The 20,931-nt window shown below is 50.0% G+C and overlaps 1 protein-coding gene across 2 annotated transcripts in view; it reads right to left on the reverse strand.

Moving 5' to 3' along the window:
* TTC21A (tetratricopeptide repeat domain 21A) overlaps positions 1–20,931 on the reverse strand; it is a 127,892-nt gene that overhangs the window by 87,804 nt on the left and 19,157 nt on the right. For both annotated transcript variants that reach the window (XM_075315406.1, XM_075315405.1), the window contains exons 6-10: positions 20,722–20,879; positions 20,532–20,616; positions 17,878–17,976; positions 16,115–16,307; positions 432–529 (exon numbers count right to left, since the gene is read on the reverse strand). In XM_075315406.1, coding sequence (XP_075171521.1) covers positions 432–529; positions 16,115–16,307; positions 17,878–17,976; positions 20,532–20,616; positions 20,722–20,879 — 633 coding nt within the window. The remainder of the gene's footprint in view (positions 1–431; positions 530–16,114; positions 16,308–17,877; positions 17,977–20,531; positions 20,617–20,721; positions 20,880–20,931) is intronic.

Genomic DNA, 20,931 nt, shown 5'->3' on the forward strand with positions numbered 1-20,931 from the left:
TTGTGCTCCTGTGCATGGAGGCAGCATGATCTCTGTATATACACGTGAGCCTAGGTGGAGAATATATAAGTGTCCTGTCTCATGCGGCTGTGAATGGAGCGTATGCCCATCTCTCTCCAGGCGCAGGATGCCATCTGTATCTGAGCATGCATTGACCCCTTTCCTCAACAGTACAGAAATAGACTTAGCTAGGGACGTGTCATGTAGGCAAATCACCTGTCTGCTGCCAGCTTGGAAGCCATGAACATGGGACACCAACATGGGGGACACCAACATGGGGGACACCAACATGGGGGACACCAACATGGGGGACACCAACATGGGGACACCATGGCTACTGTGAGGCCTTGAACTGGGGAAATGGAGTAATAAATGAGCAGGGTCAGGATCTGCCATGTCAGTACATAATAATGCTGTATATCATCTCCCACCTTTGATTTTCCCAGGGACTGTTGTACTTCACGAAGGAAGTCAAGTTGTTGCTCTGCTTCTTCCAGGTTATCTTGTAGTACCTGGCACCATATAATGCCTAACAATGAATACAAAGAAAACGATCTTCTAAAATGATTTATCGACATCAAAGTAACTACATCGTAAAGGGAACCTGTCACCAGATTTGGGGACTATAAGCTGCGGCCACCACCACCAGGCTCTCATATATAGCATTCTAATATGCTGTATTTAAGAGCCCAGGCCGGGGGTATAACATAAAAAACACTTTATAATACTCACCTAAACCAGTCACTGCTGTGGATGTGGCTCAAATGGGCGTCTTCGTTCTCCGGCGCTGGCGCCTCCTCTTTCGGCCATCTTTATCCTCCATCTTCTGAAGCTACGGTGCATGACGCGTCCGACGTTATACACACTCACCGGCATTCAGGTCCTGAGCAGGGCAGATCAAAGTATTGTGCATGTGCAGGACCGGCGAGTGCGTGTATGACGTAGGACGCGTCATGCACACAGGCTTCAGAAGGAGGACGAAGATGGCCGAAAGAGGAGGTGCCGGCACCGGAGGACGAAGACGTCCATTTGAGCCACATCCACCGCAGCGACCAGTTTAGGTGAGTATTATAAAGTGTTTTTTATGTTCTACAAGTGGTTTGGGATCTTATATACTGTATATAAGAGTCCACTGGTGGTGGCTGCAACTTATAGGCCGAAAAAATGGTAACAGATTCCCTTTAAGAAAAAAAACAATAAAACCTTTAGATTATTTTTCAATAAAAAAAATAAAATAGGCAAGGTCAAACAAAATGCTGTTCAATTATGGAAATTCCCTTTAAACCCTTTATACAAAATGACGTACATGTATGTAAGTTCTTGGGTCAGCGTGTGTAAAGGGGGTCAAGAGCTGAGCTCTCAACACGCGGTAGATGCCGGCTAAGTTACATCACTCGCATCTATCTTTAATAGCGGAACTCCAATCTCTGCTGTTAACCATTTAGATGCTGCTGCCAGTCTCTGACAACGGCCCTTAAAGTGTAACTTTTATTTTAATTTTTATTGAATAAACAAATAGTACACATGAAAATAGGCAACTTTGTAATATGTCTTATCAGACAAATATACTTCTTTCTCCTCCTGGAGTGGTATTTAAATCTCAAAATTCACAATTCCTGGATAAAATCTGTTTTTAGGGAATACAAACTTTCCAATTACTAAGAAAGGAGATGGCAGCTATTACTCATAAGATTCTATAGAAGCGCAGGGCAGGGAGGAGGAGCCAGAATCAAAGCTCCGCCTTCCCCTCTCATATCTTTCTGGATAGAAACTTATACAAACCAAATGTCATCTCGTATCTCTGTAATATAAAAATCTGTATTTCCACTGATCAGATTTTATCCAAGAATTGAGAATTTTGAGAATGTAAGATCAGCCCAGGAGGAGAAAGAAGCTAATTTGTCTGATAAGAGATTTTACAAAGTTTTTTCATTTTATGTGCACTATTGACTTATGAAATAAAATAAAAAATGACAGTCACACTTTAAATGGCGAGGTTGCCGGGGCTCACAAGTACCAGTTCCCATTGATCCCCCATGATGCGATTACAGGGGACCCATGGATTACTATTACAGCCACAGGCCTGCTGATGACCTCTTTTGCTACTATCGTAATCCTCCTGTGAAGCTCGGCCAAAGGCTCACCTTCAAATGAGGCAGCGATTTACACGATATATTGCAATGTATATATTGCAATTCTGCAGTACTTATAGTATTGCAGTATAGCGTATAAGCAATCAGACAAGTGCTGATTAAAATAAAAAAGTTTAAAAAATATATATAAAAATTTAAATCAATTAAAAGAAATATAAGAAAAAATAAATATCATATTTCCCGGCATATAAGACGACCCCCAACTTTCCAGTTAAAATATAGAGATTGGGATATATCATATATACTCAAGTGTAAGCCAACCCGAGTAATATTCCCACTGTCTAGTAAAGTCCCCTGCTATAATGTCCCCATTGTTTAGTAATGTGCCCTGCTGTAATGTCCCCTGCAGTAATGTGCCCATTGTTTAATAATGTACTCCCGCTGGTTCCCTTCTGTCCCCTATCATGCCGTTGTTTACACATAATAAAAGATATTCTCACCTCTCCTCAATTCCCGCGGGGCCTCCAGTTGCTTCTTGTAGTCCACATGCACACAGAGCCCTCCGTGATAGCGTCCGGTGTATGGAGCGGGATGTCGTCATGGCTTTACTAGTTGAATGCTTTACGGCGCCACAAAGCATTCAACTGCAGTAAAGCGCTGACAGCCTCAGCGGCAGCATGTACAGGACGCTATCATGGAGGAGTGCTTCTTGTGGACCGCAGGCACACAGACCCCTTTGTGACAGCATCCAATGCACAGGGCTGCCCCTGCTGTCAGCGCTTTACTGCAGTAAAGCATTCAATTGTTGTAAAGCCATGATGACATCCTGCATCGGCCGCTCCGTGTACTGGACACTATCACGGAGGGGTCTGTGTGCCTGTGGACTACAAGAAACAGCTGGAGGCACCGCGGGCACGGAGGAGAGGTGAGAATATCTTTTATTGTGTGTAAACGACAGCACTGTGCACCGCCGTATAAGACGACACCGGGCGTATAAGACGACCCCCGACTTTTGAGAAGATTTTGAGGGGTTAAAAAGTCGTCTTATACGCCGGAAAAAAGAGAATTTTGTTTACTTACCGTAAATTCTTTTTCTTATAGTTCCGTATTGGGAGACCCAGACCATGGGTGTTTAGCTTCTGCCTCCAGAGGACACACAAAGTACTACACTAAAAAGTGTAGCTCCTCCCTCTGAGCTTATACACCCCCTGGTGAGCAGACCCAGCCAGTTTAGTGCAAAAGCTGAAGGAGAATAGCCACCCACAAGTAGAACAGAGCAAGAGCCGGAACAACCGGAGACTCTGTCCACGACAACAGCCGGTGAGAACTCGCAGAACAAGAAAAAATTGCCAACAGGCAACAGGGAGGGTGCTGGGTCTCCCAATACGGAACTATAAGAAAAAGAATTTACGGTAAGTAAACAAAATTCTCTTTTTCTTTATCGTTCCTTTGGGAGACCCAGACCATGGGACGTTCCAAAGCAGTCCCTGGGTGGGAAATAAACAGAATAAACTAAGAAGTAGGCAGAACCTAACTTCACAAATGGGCGACAGCCGCCTGAAGGATGCGTCTGCCCAAGCTCGCATCTGCCGAAGCAAGAGCATGCACTTGGTAGTGCTTCGAAAAGGTATGCAGGCTAGTCCAAGTGGCAGCCTGACAGACTTGTTGAGCCGTAGCCTGGTGCCTAAAAGCCCAAGAGGCACCGACAGCTCTGGTCGAATGTGCCTTGATCCCTGGCGGGGGAGGCACCTGAGTACTCTGGTAGGCGTCCGAAATGGTCGATCTAATCCAACGGGCTAAGGTCAGCTTAGAAGCTGAGAGACCCTTGCACCGACCTGTGGTTAGCACAAAAAGAGAAGTGCACTGCCTAAGTGCAGCGGTGCGAGACACATAGATCCGGAGAGCACGCACCAGATCCAGAGTATGCAGCGCTTTTTCAAAGCGATGAACAGGAGCCGGACAAAAGGAAGGTAGGGTAATGTCCTGGTTAAGGTGGAAAGGAGAGACCACCTTAGGAAGAAAGTCCGGAGTCGGACGGAGAACCACCTTGTTTTGATGAAAAACCAAAAAAGGTGACTCCGAAGAGAGCGCAGCCAAATCAGAGACTCTCCTGAGGGAAGTAATGGCCACCAGAAAGGCCACTTTCTGTGAAAGACGATACAAGGAAACTTCCCTAAGAGGCTCAAAGGGGGGTTTCTGCAAAACCGTGAGAACCAAATTAAGGTCCCAGGGATCCAAGGGCCGCCGGTAAGGCGGAATGATGTGAGACGCGCCCTGCATGAAGGTGCGGACCTGAGCCAGCCGAGCGAGACGCCGCTGGAACAGAACTGACAGAGCCGAAACTTGTCCCTTGAGAGAGTTGAGGGACAGACCTAGCTGCAGACCGGACTGTAGAAAAGACAGAAGGGTCGGCAAGGAGAAAGGCCAAGGAGGATGGTCGGTAGAGCGACACCAGGATAGGAAAATTCTCCAAGTCCTGTGATAGATCTTAGCGGAGGAAGACTTACGGGCCTGAGTCATAGTGGAGATGACTTCAGGAGGAATACCAGAAGCCGTCAAAATCCAGGACTCAAGAGCCACGCCATCAATTTGAGAGCCGCAGAATTCAGGCGGAAAAACGGACCTTGCGAGAGAAGGTCTGGACGGTCCGGGAGATGCCACGGCATCTCTACGGACAGATGGAGCAGGTCTGGATACCACGCTCGCCTGGGCCAGTCCGGTGCAATGAGGATGACTCGACGGCCCTCCATTCTGATCTTGCGCAGGACTCTGGGCAAGAGAGCTAGAGGGGGAAACACGTAGGACAGACGAAACTGGGACCAGTCTTGAACCAGAGCGTCCGCGGCGAATGCCTGAGGATCGTGGGAGCGAGCCACGTAAACCGGAACCTTGTTGTTGTGACGGGATGCCATTAGGTCCACGTCCGGAGTGCCCCATTTGCGGCAGATTGACTGAAACACTGCCGGGTTCAGGGACCACTCGCCACCGTCCACGGTTTGACGGCTGAGATAATCTGCCTCCCAGTTTTCCACGCCTGGGATGTGGACTGCGGATATGGTGGACTTGGAGTCCTCCACCCATTGAAGGATGCGTTGTACCTCCAACATTGCCAGGCGGCTGCGTGTCCTGCCTTGGTGATTGATGTAGGCAACCGCTGTCGCGTTGTCTGACTGGACTCGAATGTGCTTGCCCGCCAACAGGTGGTGAAAAGCTAGAAGAGCTAGAAGCACGGCTCTGGTTTCCAGCACATTGATTGAAAGGGCTGACTCAGACGGAGTCCAAGTGCCCTGCACTCTGTGGTGGAGACATACCGCTCCCCAGCCGGATAGACTGGCATCCGTGGTGAGGATCACCCAGGACGGGGCCAGGAAGGAGCGCCCCTGGGACAGAGAGAGGGGCCGAAACCACCACTGAAGAGAGCTCCTGGCCTGTGGCGACAGAGCCACTAACCTGTGTAAGGAGGAAGGCCGCTTGTCCCAACAGCGGAGAATGTCCAGCTGCAGAGGACGCAGATGGAACTGGGCAAAGGGAACAGCTTCCATTGACGCCACCATTTGACCCAGCACCTGCATCAGATGCCTGAGGGAATAACGGCGGGGCCTCAGCAGAGAGCGCACTGCCAGTTGGAGGGACTGCTGTTTGACTAAGGGCAACTTCACAAGTGCCGGCAAAGTCTCGAACTGCATCCCTAGGTACGTGAGACTCTGGGTCGGAGTCAGGGTGGATTTGGGAAGATTGACCAGCCACCCGAATTGGGCTAGAGTGGCGAGAGTGAGCGAGACACTCTGCTGATAGTCTGCGCTGGATGAAGCCTTGACTAGAAGGTCGTCCAGCTAAGGGATCACTGCCAACCCCTATAGGTGCAGAACCGCAATCACTGCAGCCATGACCTTGGTGAATACCCGAGGGGCTGTGGCCAACCCGAAGGGGAGAGCCACAAATTAGAAATGATCTTCTCCGATTGCAAAACGTAACCAACGCTGGTGTGAGACTGCAATTGGCACATGCAGATAGGCGTCTCTGATGTCGATGGACGCCAGGAAATCCCCTTGGGTCATTGAGGCAATGACTGATCGCAGAGACTCCATGCGAAAGTGCCGCAACTGAACATGCTTGTTGAGAAGCTTGAGATCCAGGATGGGCCGGAAAGTACCATCCTTTTTGGGGACTAGGAAGAGATTTGAGTAGAAACCTCTGAACCGTTCCCGGGCGGGCACCGGTACAATTACTCCGTTGGCCTGCAAGGATGCCACGGCCTGTGAGAAGGCGGCGGCCTTGGAGCAGGGGGGGGTTGAGAGAAAAAATCTGTTTGGCGGACTGGAAGAAAATTCTATCCTGTAGCCGTGGGAGATGATATCTCTCACCCACTGATCGGAGACGTGTTGAAACCAAGCGTCGCCAAAGTGGGAGAGCCTGCCACCGACCAAGGACGTTGCTGGAGCGGGCAGATAGTCACGAGGAGGCTGCCTTAGTGGCAGCACCTCCTGCCGTCTTCTGTGGACGCGCTTTTGGGCGCCAGTTGGATTTCTGGTCCTTGGCTGAGTTAGTGGACGAGGCCGAAGGCTTAGAGGACGACCAGTTGGAGGAACGAAAGGAGCGAAACCTCGACTGATTCCTACCCTGGGCAGGTTTCCTGGCTTTGGTTTGTGGCATAGAAGTACTCTTCCCGCCAGTAGCTTCCTTAATAATTTCATCCAGCTGTTCTCCGAACAGCCGGGACCCAGCAAAAGGGAGCCCAGCAAGGTACTTCTTAGAAGAAGCATCTGCCTTCCACTCTCGAAGCCACAAGATCCTGCGGATAGCGAGGGAATTAGCCGAAGCCACCGCAGTGCGGTGACAAGCCTCTAGCATGGCAGACATGGCATAGGATGAAAAAGCTGAAGCTTGGGAAGTCAAGGCAACCATTTCGGGCATAGATTCCCTGGAGAGGGAATGCATCTCCTCTAGAGAAGCAGATATGGCTTTGAGAGCCCACACTGCTGCAAAAGTCGGGGAAAACGAGGCCCCCGCCGCTTCATATACGGATTTGGCCAGAAGGTCAATCTGGCGGTCAGTGGAATCCTTAAGGGAGGTGCCATCAGCCACCGACACAACAGTCCGGGCTGAGAGCCTAGACACCGGGGGGTCTACCTTTGGGGACTGAGCCCACTCCTTGACCACCTCAGGTGGAAAGGGAAAACGGTCATCAGAACCACGCTTCGGGAAGCGTTTGTCAGGACAGGCCCTGGGCTTGGACACAGCGGCCTGAAAACTGGAGTGGTTAAAGAACACACTCTTTGCCCCCTTAGGCGAGGTAAACTGGTGCTTTTCTGCCAGAGAGGGTTGCTCCTCTGATACTGGCGGATTGAGATCCAGTACAGAGTTAATAGAAGCAATCAAGTCACTAAGATCTGAGTCACTTTCGGACAGATCAATGGGGTACATGGAGTTCACCTCCGAGCCCCCTGTAAAGGCATCCTCCTCATCCTGCGAGTCCGTTCTTGAATCAGAGCCACGGGAGGAGGAGGGAGAGGGAACCCTACGTCTCTTCTTAGGAGGACGGGGTCTGGGACCTGATGATGAATCCTCTGTGAGCTCCGGTCCTGAGAGAGCCCTAGCAGCAGAGGCACCATGTGAGGGGGGCTGATGCATATTCAGCAAAGTCCTGGACAGAAGTCCCATGGACTCAGCAAAAGACTGGGAGATAGACCTAGAAAAGGATTCTACCCAGGCCGGGGGCTCAGCCACAGGAGCAGGAGCAGCCTGAGAGACCACTGGGGGAGAGACTCCAGGCTGTGGCACCGCCAAGGTAGAGCAGGCATCACAATGTGGATAGGTGCTCGGTTCAGGCAGCAGGAGCTTACATGCAGCGCATACAGAGTAAAGCTTTGGAGCCTTGCTCCTCGTGTGAGACATGCTGCTGGAGTGGGGGCTCTGCCAGAGAATGAACCCCAGAGAGTATATCAGAGGTCCACAACCAGAGCCGGTTGTGGCTTACCAGACCGCTGTGCTGTGCAGAGCGGTGTTGTGTGCCCTCCAGATCCCGAAGCCCGGACCCCCAAACACAGCACCTCAGCAGGGATGCAGAACGCAGACCAACGCTGAGAGAACTCTGAGAAAATGGCCGCCGGAGCGAAGAGAGGGGGCGGGACTTGCATGAAGAGCGGGATCTGGAGAGCCATAGAGACCTACAGGGGAGGAGACACGCACAGCAGTGGGGAGTGTCCCTCCCCTGTGCAGAACGGCCGCCGGGAGGAGCCGCGCTGTCCCTCTGCATGAGTGACATGCTAGGGCAGTGAAATGAAACTAGGCCTCCGGCGAAGCCGGGGCCTAAATTTGAGCGGCGAGGCCGACGCGCAGGCACCATCGGCGCGGTTCTCGGGCGACAGCTAGAGAACCCGCCGGAAATGTCAGAAAATACAATAAGCACACTCTCCCCCAACAATAAAGCACAGGGACCCCCAAATATAAACGTCTCAGGTACTTAGCTGCTGAGACGCAGGGCCATGTCCCTGGGGATGAGTGCTCCGGTCCAGCAGGGTCCTGAAGGGCTGCGGATGGACACCGGTCTCCTGCCAGGCATGGAGACCGTGCTGGCTCCCACTTCAAGCCAGAGCCCAGGAGGGATGGTGAAGGAGCACGGCATGTAAGGCTCCAGCCTAGGAAATCAACCTTACAACACCGCCGACACAGTGGGGTGAGAAGGGACATGCCGGGGGTCCAGACGTGGACCCACAGTTCTTCAAACTCATTCCAAAAGGGAAAAATCATATGAGAATGCATGTGTGGATGTATGCCTCCTGAACACAAAGCGATAAACTGGCTGGGTCTGCTCACCAGGGGGTGTATAAGCTCAGAGGGAGGAGCTACACTTTTTAGTGTAGTACTTTGTGTGTCCTCCGGAGGCAGAAGCTAAACACCCATGGTCTGGGTCTCCCAAAGGAACGATAAAGAAATAAGGTATATTTAGTATCACCCCATCTGAAAACGTTTGATCTATCAAAATATAAAATTAGTTATCCCAGGTTGTAAATGGCATAAAAAAAATATAGAAAATATCAGAATTGTGGTTCTTCAGTCACAACACCTCAATAAAAAAAATGATAAAAACATTGTATTTACTCCATATTGGTATAAATAAAACCATTAATTTGCCTTGCAAAAACCAAATCCTCATGCAGCTCCATCGACAAGAAAATGAAGGGAATTTTGTTTACTTACCGTAAATTCCTTTTCTTCTAGCTCCTATTGGGAGACCCAGACAATTGGGTGTATAGCTTCTGCCTCCGGAGGCCACACAAAGTATTACACTGAAAAGTGTAACCCCTCCCCTCTGCCTATACACCCTCCCGTGCATCACGGGCTCCTCAGTTTTGGTGCAAAAGCAGGAAGGAGGAAACTTATAAATTGGTCTGGGGTAAATTCAATCCGAAGGATGTTCGGAGAACTGAAACCATAACCAAAAGAACAATTCAACATGAACAACATGTGTACACAAAAGAACAACCAGCCCGAAGGGAACAGGGGCGGGTGCTGGGTCTCCCAATAGGAGCTAGAAGAAAAGGAATTTACGGTAAGTAAACAAAATTCCCTTCTTCTTTGTCGCTCCATTGGGAGACCCAGACAATTGGGACGTCCAAAAGCAGTCCCTGGGTGGGTAAAAGAATACCTCAATAAAAGAGAGCCGAAAAACGACCCCTTCCTACAGGTGGGCAACCGCCGCCTGAAGAACTCGCCTACCTAGACTGGCATCTGCCGAAGCATAGGTATGCACTTGATAGTGTTTTGTGAAGGTGTGCAGACTAGACCAGGTAGCTGCCTGACACACCTGCTGAGCCGTAGCCCGGTGTCGCAATGCCCAGGACGCACCCACGGCTCCGGTAGAATGGGCTTTCAGGCCCGAAGGAAGAGGAAGCTCCGAAGAACGGTAGGCTTCAAGAATCGGTTCCTTGATCCACCAAGCCAAGGTTGACTTGGAAGCCTGCGAACCCTTACGCTGGCCAGCGACCAGGACAAAGAGCGCATCTGTACGGCGCAGGGGCGCCGTGCGAGACACGTAGAGCCGGAGTGCTCACTAGATCTAATGAATGCAAATCCTTTTCACACTGGTGAACTGGATGAGGGCAAAATGACGGTAAGGAGTAGTGTTGAGCGAGTATGCTTGTCACTACTCGGTACTCGCACGAGTATCACTGTACTCGGGCTACTCGGCGGGGACCGAGTAATTTCGCGATACTCGTGCTGTACTCGTGGTCTTCATGTTGGCGCTCTTTTGAGAGCCAGCCCTCATGCAGGGATTGGCTGGCAGACCGCAATGCCACAGCCCTGTTACTTGTGGAATTGCAGTGATTGGCCGGCCCTCACAGAATGACCGTGCCTTTAGCCCGACACTTCCCCGCTCGGCTACGGCCCCTCCCGCACTCCACTCCGCGTGTATATATATATGCACGCTTACACACACACGCACGTTTTTTTTTTTAATTTACAGTTTTATGGTTTCTACATGCTGCCGGTGGTCATTTCACAAAAATACTCGGGTCTCCCATAGGATAACATTGGGCTCGGTGCTCGGGCCGAGTACACGAGTATCTTGGGATGCTCGGCCCGAGCCTCGAGCACCCGAGCTTTTTAGTACTCGCTCATCACTAGTAAGGAGATATCCTGATTGAGATGAAAAGGAGATACCACCTTAGGGAGAAACTCCGGGACAGGACGCAGAACCACCTTATCTTGGTGAAAAACCAGGAAAGGGGATTTGCAAGACAGCGCTGCAAGCTCCGACACTCTTCGGAGTGAGGTAATTGAGATAAACCAGACGACGCTAGGAGCCAGGACTCAATGGCCACACAGTCAGGTTGAGGGCCGCAGAATTCAGATGGAAAAACGGCCCTTGTGACAGCAGGTCTGTGCGGTCTGGAAGCGCCCACGGCTGACCCACTGTGAGATGCCACAGATCCGGGTACCACGACCGCCTCGGCCAATCTGGAGCGACGAGAATGGCGCGACGACAGTCGGATCTGATCTTGCGTAACACTCTGGGCAACATCGCCAGAGGAGGAAACACATAAGGGAGTCGAAACTGCGACCAATCCTGAACTAACGCGTCCGCCGCCAGAGCTCTGTGATCTTGAGACCGTGCCATGAAGGCCGGGACCTTGTTTTTGTGCCGTGACGCCATGAGATCGACGTCCGGCGTTCCCCAGCGGCGACAGATCTCGAAACACGTTTGGGTGAAGAGACCATTCCCCCGCATCCATGCCCTGACGACTGAGAAAATCTGCTTCCCAGTTTTCTACGCCCGGGATGTGAACTGCGGAGATGGTGGAGGCTGTGGCTTCCGCCCACAGCAGAATCCGCCGGACTTCCTGGAAGGCTTGACGGCTGCGCGTGCCGCCCTGGTGGTTGATGTACGCGACCGCCGTGGCGTTGTCCGACTGTACGCGGATCTGCCTGCCCTCCAGCCACCGATGGAACGCCTTTAGGGCTAGATACACTGCCCTTATCTCCAGAACATTGATCTGAAGGGAAGACTCTATCGGAGTCCAGGTTCCCTAAGCCCTGTGGTGGAGAAAAACCGCCCCCCACCCTGACAGGCTCGCGTCCGTCGTGACCACAGCCCAGGTTGGGGGTAGGAAGGATTTTCCCTGCGACAGAGAGTTGGGAAGGAGCCACCACTGAAGTGACGTCTTGGTTGCAAGGGAAAGAGAGACGTTCCTGTCGAGGGACGTCGACCTCCTGTCCCATTTGCGGAGAATGTCCCATTGGAGTGGGCGCAGATGGAACTGCGCGAAGGGCACTGCCTCCATTGCTGCCACCATCTTCCCCAGGAAGTGCATGAGGCGCCTCAAGGGGTGTGACTGACCCCGAAGAAGAGATTGCACCCCTGTCTGCAGCGAAAGCTGTTTGTCCAGCGGTAGCTTGACTACCGCTGAGTGAGTATGAAACTCCATCCCGAGGTAAGTCAGTGATTGGGTCGGTGTCAACTTGGACTTTGGGAAGTTGATGAGCCACCCGAATTGCTGGAGAGTCGCCAGAGCGACGGTCAGGCTGTGTTGATACGCCACCCGGGAGGGTGCCCTGACTAGGAGATCGTCTAAGTAAGGGATCACCGAGTGTCCCTGAGAGTGTAGGACCGCCACAACGGATGCCATGACCTTGGTGAAGACCCGTGGGGCTGTCGCCAGGCCGAAAGGCAGTGCCACGAACTGAAGGTGTTCGTCCCCGATGGCGAAACGCAGGAAGCGTTGATGTTCGGGTGCGATCGGCACATGGAGATAAGCATCCTTGATGTCGATTGATGCTAGGAAGTCTCCTTGTGACATCGAAGCGATGACCGAGCGGAGAGATTCCATCCGAAACCTTCTGGTGCTCACATGCCTGTTGAGCAGTTTGAGGTCCAGAACGGGACGGAATGATCCGTCCTTCTTTGGCACCACGAACAAGTTGGAGTAGAAGCCGTGACCATGTTCCTGAGGGGGAACGGGAATCACCACTCCTTCTGTCTTCAGAACGCCCACAGCCTGAAAAAGTGCGCCGGCCCGAGATGGGGGCGGAGATGTTCTGAAGAAACGAGTCGGAGGACGAGAGCTGAACTCTATCCTGTAACCGTGAGACAGAATGTCTCTCACCCATCGGTCTTGGACATGTGGCCACCAGGCGTCGCAAAAGCGGGAGAGCCTGCCACCGACCGAGGATGCGGTTCGGGGAGGCCGAAAGTCATGAGGAGGCCACCTTGGAGGCAGTGCCTCCGGCGGTTTTTTGGGGGCGTGACTTGGACCGCCACGCATAGGAGTTCCTCTGGCCCTTCTCCGGCCTGTTGGACGAGGAGGATTGGGACTTGGCTGAGGGCCGAAAGGACCGAAACCTCGGTTGTATTTTCCGTTGCTGAGGTCTCTTCGGTTTGGACTGGGGTAAGGACTAGTCCTTTCCCTTGGATTCCTTAATAATTTCATCCAATCGTTCGCCAAACAATCAGTCGCCAGAAAACGGCAAACCGGTTAAGAACTTCTTGGAAGCAGAGTCTGCCTTCCATTCGCGTAGCCACATGGCCCTGCAGACTGCCACCGAATTAGCGGATGCTACCGCTGTACGGCTAGCAGAGTCCAGGACGGCGTTCATGGCGTAGGACGAAAAAGCCGACGCCTGAGAAGTCAAAGACGCAACTTGCGGAGCAGAGGTACGTGTGACCGCATTAATCTCAGACAGACAAGCTGAGATAGCTTGGAGTGCCCACACGGCTGCAAAGGCCGGGGCAAAAGACGCGCCTGTGGCTTCATAGATGGATTTCACCAGGAGCTCTATCTGCCTGTCAGTGGCATCCTTGAGCGATGAGCCATCTGCAACTGATACTACAGATCTAGCCGCCAGTCTAGAGACTGGAGGATCCACCTTGGGACATTGAGCCCAACCCTTAACTACGTCAGAGGGGAAGGGGTAACGTGTGTCATTAAGGCGCTTAGTAAAGCGCTTGTCCGGAAATGCTCTGTGCTTCTGGACAGCATCTCTGAAGTTAGAGTGATCGAAAAACGCACTCCGTGTACGTTTGGGAAACCTAAACTGGTGTTTCTCCTGCTGTGAAGCCGACTCCTCTATAGGTGGAGGTGGGGGAGAAAGATCTAGCACCTGGTTAATGGACGATATAAGATCATTTACTAAGACGTCCCCCTCAGGTGTATCAAGATTGAGGGCAACGTCAGGGTCAGAGCCCTGAGCTGCGACGTCCGCCTCGTCCTCCAGAGAGTCCTCAAGCTGAGACCCCGAGCAGCGTGAGGAAGTCGGGGAAGATTCCCAGCGAGCCCGCTTAGCCGGTCTGGGACTGTGGTCCGTGCAGGAGTCCTCCACGTGAGACCTAGGGGCCACCCCAGGAGCACGCTGCGGCGCAGACCGAGAGGGGCCTGGAGGCGATGATCCAACAGTGCCCGGGGCCTGTGTAAGGACCGGTCTGGACTGCAAGGCTTCTAGTAGCTTGGCAGACCATTTGTCCATAGACTGAGCCATGGATTGTGAAAGCGACTCAGAGAGTTTCTCAGCAAAAACTGCAAACTCTGTCCCTGCCGCCTGGACAGTGGAAGCAGGAGGGTCTGCCTGATCCGAGGGGCCCACTAGTGACCGAGGCTCCGGCTGAGCAAGTGCAACAGGGGTCGAGCATTGCTCACAGTGAGGGTAGGTGGAACCCGCAGGTAACATAGCCCCACAAGAGGTACAGGTGGCAAAAAAAACCTTTGCCTTAGCGCCCTTGCTCCTTGTGGACGACATGCTGTTGTCTCCTAGGAGAGTGATCACTGAGGGTATATAGCCAAAAGTAAACAACCCGGCCGAACAGAGAAAATATATACAAATATATATATATATATATATACTCCGGCACCCTAGGGGGACCAGCACCGGGTGACCGGTGTGACTTACCGACCACTCAAAGCGGAGTGTGTGTCCACCAGATTCCCTGCCTTAGGTCTCCCAGAGCTGCAGAGCTCGTTCCTGAAATCCTCCACCGGCAGAATGTCTGTAAAAATGGCTGCCGGAGCTCTCAGGGGAGGAGGGAGCCGTGGGCGGCGACTAGTAAAGTGCGGGAATCTGGGGCCCCACAGTGATCAGTGAGGGGGGGGGAGGAAACCTAAAGTATGCTCCAGCCCTCACTGCCGACGTCAGGTCGACCGTCCCGCCCTTACCCCTGACTGGCAGGCCCGGGGGCGGGAGTTATGGTACTAGGCCGCAATGAAGCCGGGGACTAAATTTAATACCGCGGCCGACAAACAGGCTCGGTCGGCGCGGAAGTCCCGGTCTTCACAAACCAGCAGCTGCTGCAGCGTCTGTGAAACAAGCGCTCCATGCACAGTCCCCATGGGGACACAGAGTACCTTTAGATGCAAGGCCCTGTCCCTGAGGATACATAGACTCCTGTCCGGCAGATTCCCACAGGGGCTGCGGAGGGAGCCCGGTCCCAGTGAATGGATGACCGGTCAGGATCCCACTTCTCCCAGAGCCTCTAAGGGATGGTGAAGGAAAACGGCATGTGGCTCCAGCCTCTGTACCCGCAATGGGTACCTCAACCTTAACAGCACCGCCGACGTAGTGGGGTGAGAAGGGAGCATGCCGGGGGGCCCTGTGGGGGCCCTCTTTTCTTCCATCCGATAAAATCAGCAGCTGCTGCTGACTAAAATGGGAATGCATGAGTGGATGTGTGCCTCCTTCCACACAAAGCATAAAACTGAGGAGCCCGTGATGCACGGGAGGGTGTATAGGCAGAGGGGAGGGGTTACACTTTTAAAGTGTAATACTTTATGTGGCCTCCGGAGGCAGAATCTATACACCCAATTGTCTGGGTCTCCCAATGGAGCGACAAAGAAAAAACCTTTAATGGTCTGGGAAAATGGCGAAACAAAACAATTTATTTTTTATAAACTTCAGAATTTCTTTTCAACACTTATATATGTAAGTTTTGTATGGCTGTAATTGTACTGACCTGGATAATCGTCATTTTGACAATACAATGCATATGTAAAAATAAAAAAAAGAAAAAAATGGCAAAATTGCATTTTTTTTCACAATTCATCCCAATTGGAATCCTTTTTCCAAGTTGTGTGAAAATGGTTAGTGTAATTGAAAACAACAACTCGTGCCGCAAAAGACAAGTCATCATATGAGTAGGTTAATAGAAAAATAAAAAAGTTATAGTGCTTGAGGGCGGCACGGTGGCTCAGTGGTTAGCACTTCAGTCTTGCAGCGCTGGGGTCCTGGGTTCAAATCCCACCAAGGATACCATCTGCAAGGAGTTTGTATGTTCTCCCCGTGTTTGCGTGGATTTCCTCCGGGTTCTCCGGATTCCTCCCACACTCCAAAGACATCCTGATAAGGACTTTAGACTGTGAGCCCCAATGGGGACAGTGTTGCTGATGTATGTAAAGTGCTGTGGAATATCTTAGTGCTATATAAAAAGAAAGATTTATTTTTTATTTAGTGCTTGGAAGAAGGGGAAGAAAAATGCAAACAAAAATTGACTGTGGAAGAAATGGGTTAAATACAGAATACAGGAACATACGGACCTAGAAGAGCTTCCACATGGTTCCCATCTAGCTTCATGGCGGTTGAATACCAGCTGGCAGCTTTGGTCACATTGCCCAGACTCATCAGCTGATTGCCCAGTTCTGTAGCCAGCTCCGCCTGCTCGGCAGACATCCCGTATGTGCGTTCACAGGAATCAAAGATCTCTTGCAGGATGGACTTGTTCCTTCCACACTTGTGAAATAAAACAACAAAATGTATAGTATTAAGGCAACTTTCTCATTTTACCAAAATATATGATCGCTCACTCCAGGACCTTTAGAACATACTCTGATCTGCAAAGTTGGTTTTTAAGGAGCTTTTTTGACCAGGGTCGCTGAAAAAACTGCCTAAATAAAACTTGTTTCAAAAACAAGTAAAAAACCCTCTTATACAATAAACAACTTTTTGTTTTTCATATATTGTCTTTTGAATGTTTTTTTTTTCCACTTTAGGCCACGTGTACTATTTAGGCCACGTGTCTATTTGTAAGCCAAAACCAGGAGTGGGTGAAAAATACAGAAGTGGTGCCCGTCTTTCTATTATACTTTTCTGGATTGCTCCACTCCTGATTTTGGCTTATGGGGGCTTTACATGCAGCGATGTCGCTGGTGAAAGCACCCACCGCCGTCGTTTGTGCGTCACGGGCAAATCGCTGCCCATGGCGCACAAAATGGTTAGGAGCCGTCACACATACTTACCTGCCTAGCAACGTCGCTGTGGCCAGCGAACCACCTCCTTTCTAAGGGGGCGGTTCGTGCGGCGTCACAGCGGCGTCACTAAGCGGCCGCCCAATAGAAGAGGAGGGGAGGAGATGAGCGGCCGGAACATCCCGCCCACCTCCTTCCTTCCACATTGCCGGCGGCCGCAGGTAAGCTGTTGTTCGTCGTTCCCAAGGTGTCACACGTAGCGATGTGTGCTGCCTTGGGAATGACGAACAACCTCCGTCCTGCAACAATCAACGATTTTTTGAAAATGAACGACGTGTCAAAGATCAACGATAAGGTGAGTATTTTTGATCGTTAACGGCCGTTCGTTGGTGTCACACACAACGACATCGCTAACGATGCCGGATGTGCGTCATGGAATCCGTGACCCCGGTGATATATCGTTAGATACGTCGTTGCGTGTAACGGGGCCTTTACAGATACGGAATTAAAAAACACTACTCAACGTGTGCAAGTGGCCTCAGATTCTGAAAAACATCTGATCTGATACCTTTAGACTAATGTTGGCTGAACTCAATATTGATATCAACTGGTATCAGCCGATATCGACAGGTTGGACCGACAATCTAATATGTTTGGGGGCACCACACAACTTGATCATCATGGAAGATGTTGATCGGGCATGTCTGAATTCAGACTGCCGAATAGCTGTGTTCTCCTGGAGATAAGCCGTTGTCTGTCAATGGATTTCTCATAGTGATCACAGGACTACTTGGCCGAATGAATGTTCCTGAGAATAGGAATGACGGCCAAGATTGCTGTTGGCCGAACAATCAGCCAAAGCTTTGTTCAGCTGTCAGCTATCTAATGTGTATGGTCGGCTTTAGACTACACCTCACTGTCTAACGGTTGTGGGTAAAGGCATGTAGTTAGTTGAAATTGTGAGCCATATTGCAGCCAGGGGCTGATGATAATGTCTGTGCAGTGCTGAAATATCTAGGTGTAATATAAACAACAGAATATAGTAATAATCGGAAAATAAAATATCACTGAATCACTTATACAGCTACCATACCACAAAGAAAAGGTATTCTTACCAAATTGCAAATTACAAGGAGTTTCTGGAAATGTAGCACTGGGTTCCTGGGTTCAGATGTCTCAAGAGCGCTGATCAATTCTTTCACATGGTCAAGTGCCTATAATGTGACAATTAGATTAGGGTCTATAGAAGAATAACTTGCCCCAAGAAGAAGCCATCAGGCGAAACCCAGAGTCATAAATATACTGGCGCGCTGCATGTTTGATATACATAAAATGTGTTTGTAACTGATTTATTCTTGTGTGTGTAATAAAACCCAATTGCAGATAAATTATCTGTCCGCGTGATGCTCTATATCCACTTGTTCTTTCAGCGAAACTCTTGACTGTAGTGTTGACAGTGATCACTATTGGAACTACTGGTCTCAGCAGGACTAATAATATCATTGGATGAAATACATAGATACTGGTGTAAAGACGGAGAGGGAGAATTCTGTATGTTGTGTAGTTGTGTATTCTACTGTAAAGATTGTACATGCGGTAGAGTTGTATTTTATCTATTATTCAATGTGAAGTGCACTGGACCGCTTTATTGAACTTTGCCTTGTTCCAATCTCGCTGCCATTATGTGACTGTGGGATAGAGAGGCACAAGGTGCTCCAATACTGTCCTTTACACTAGGGGACCATAAACTATCCCTTTCCTCCGGGTTAGTCCTGATGGTGGAGATGCCGGAGTCCCATGCCATACTATACTTCTGAGTAAAACTGATCAGTTCCCCACCTCCCCCTAGGGAAGGAACGGGCAGGAGTGTGATGGAAACACAGACAGGGATAAAGGAAACTCAATCACACTACACAGTCACATGAATAAACAATAAGAAACTGAAGGGAAAAGCAAGTAATGCAGCAACAAAAGAACACCACAACCGCATACAACATTAATATCACAACCACCAGTAAGCCTGGATAAAGCCATCTCTCCAGGCCAGGTATAGTCAAGCCTTAGCTGGCAGTATAAGAACAGTGCAGCCAGCATATATAGGAGAAGAGCAAACGTGACTGGCTCTCACATAGCATGTGACCAAGGAGACTAACAAGTAGTCCAGCCGAGATTAACTCTTGCTAGCCTGCCCATATACCAGAGGTCTGTGGGTTGACGAACAAGTCACCCTGCGCTGAACACAGATATCAGGGAAGTTAGAAGGCAGATAGCAGGAATCTGAGGGTTATAGTGTTAGAAAAGAACGGCTGTGTATCACAGGTAGTTAGAGAAGCTGGCTCCATTCTATAAAGGAGTTGTCTTCATGGGACAACTCCTTGGACACTTTTTCATTTTTTACTACTATTAATCCAAGATCCATTACTTTTTTATGTTTCCATTGATATAATATTATGAGGGTTTGTTTTTTGCAGGAAGAAATATAGTTTTGAATGTAGTTTTGATTTTGCATTATAATGCATTGAAAAATGGGGAGAAAAATCAAGTGAGATTTCACCTGTTTATTGCGTTTTGTTTTTATGGCATTTATTGTGCGGTGAGTATGGTCTGGCAATATGATTTTTTAAGTCAGTATGATCACATACAATTTTTTTTAACATTTACCTTATTTTAGATTTTGATAGAACAGACTTTAAAGGGTGCTTTACACGTTGCGACATCGCTAGCGCTAGCACCCGCCCCCGTCGCTCGTGCGACATTTGGTGATCGCTGCCATAGTGAACACTATCGCTACGGCAGCATCACACGGAGATACCTTGTCAGCGACGTCACTGTGACCGCCGAACAATCCCTCCCTCAAGGGGGAGGTGCGTTCGGCGTCATAGCGATGTCACTGCGGCGTCACTAAGCGGCCGGCCAATAGAAGTGGAGGGGCATCGATGAGCGGGACGTAACATCCCGCCCACCTCCTTCCTTCCTCATTGCCGGTGGAGGCAGGTAAGGAGATGTTCGTCGTTCCTGCGGTGTCACACATAGCGATGTGTGGTGCTGCAGGAACGACGAACAACATCGTACCGGTGGCAGCAACGATATTAAGGAAAGGAGCGACGTGTCAACGATCACCGTTTTTGAACGATTTTGCGATCGTTGATTGTCGCTCCTTGGTGTCACACGCTGCGATGACGCTACCGGCGCTGGATGTGCGTCACTAACGTCGTGACCCCGTCGCAGCGTGTAAAGTACCCTTTAGGCTAGAATACCATCACTGTATATTCTTTCAATGAAGAAGATCGGCCTGATTATATTAATCCCACTCTGATCAGGCTCGGATGTGATCAGAGTGCGAAACGACTTTGTCAAATGTGGAGAAGACAGAAGAATAAAAATGTCTCCATCTCCTCCATTCTGTCAGTACATGCAAATTGCACTGAACTCAGATGTCATACAAGTCGGTTCAATTTTTTTCCACAGACCCATTGACTTGCATCACCATCAAATTTACAGAGGCATCTCGGGCATGCTGCAATATTTTTCCTCAGAATGAATCGGTCCTAGGGAAAAACTCGGACATGTGCACGGCCCCATAGGATAACATTGGCCCAAGTGCGATCCTATGTTTTGTCGGATCACACTTGGACCGGAAATACCACGTCTGCACGAGACCTGACAAGCGCAACAATATATAGGGGCAGGTGACTAGGACATACTATTACATCCTGAAGGGTGACGAGATTAAATGAGCGATGGAAGATAAGAGATGGATAACACTAACCTTTGCTCCATCACCTTCTCGTGTGAGAGCATAAATGGCCGACATCTGAAGAGCATCAATGTCATTCCTCTGTATTGTTAAGAGTCTTGGACATCACATAATAAAAAAATAGGAATGTAAATCATGTTCTATGCTATAAATGATCTCATCAGAGCATTTCTTACTTCACATCACACATTGTTCCTCTTACCGTTGGGCTATTTCCAGGCTTTGATCCCAGTCCTGCATGGCTAGAACATATTTCATCTTTAGTGTAAGTGCGGCTGTAAATTTAGGAAAACTAACAATAGTTTGGTTAATCATTTCCAATGCACCAGAATAATTCTTTTGCATCATCAGACATTCTGCCTGTGAAAAGAAAAACAGAAGTATGACTGAAGTAGACAAAGCAACCATGTCC

Source organism: Anomaloglossus baeobatrachus, chromosome 6 (assembly GCF_048569485.1).
Source record: "Anomaloglossus baeobatrachus isolate aAnoBae1 chromosome 6, aAnoBae1.hap1, whole genome shotgun sequence".
In the NCBI taxonomy this organism is placed as follows: Eukaryota; Metazoa; Chordata; class Amphibia; order Anura; family Aromobatidae; genus Anomaloglossus; species Anomaloglossus baeobatrachus.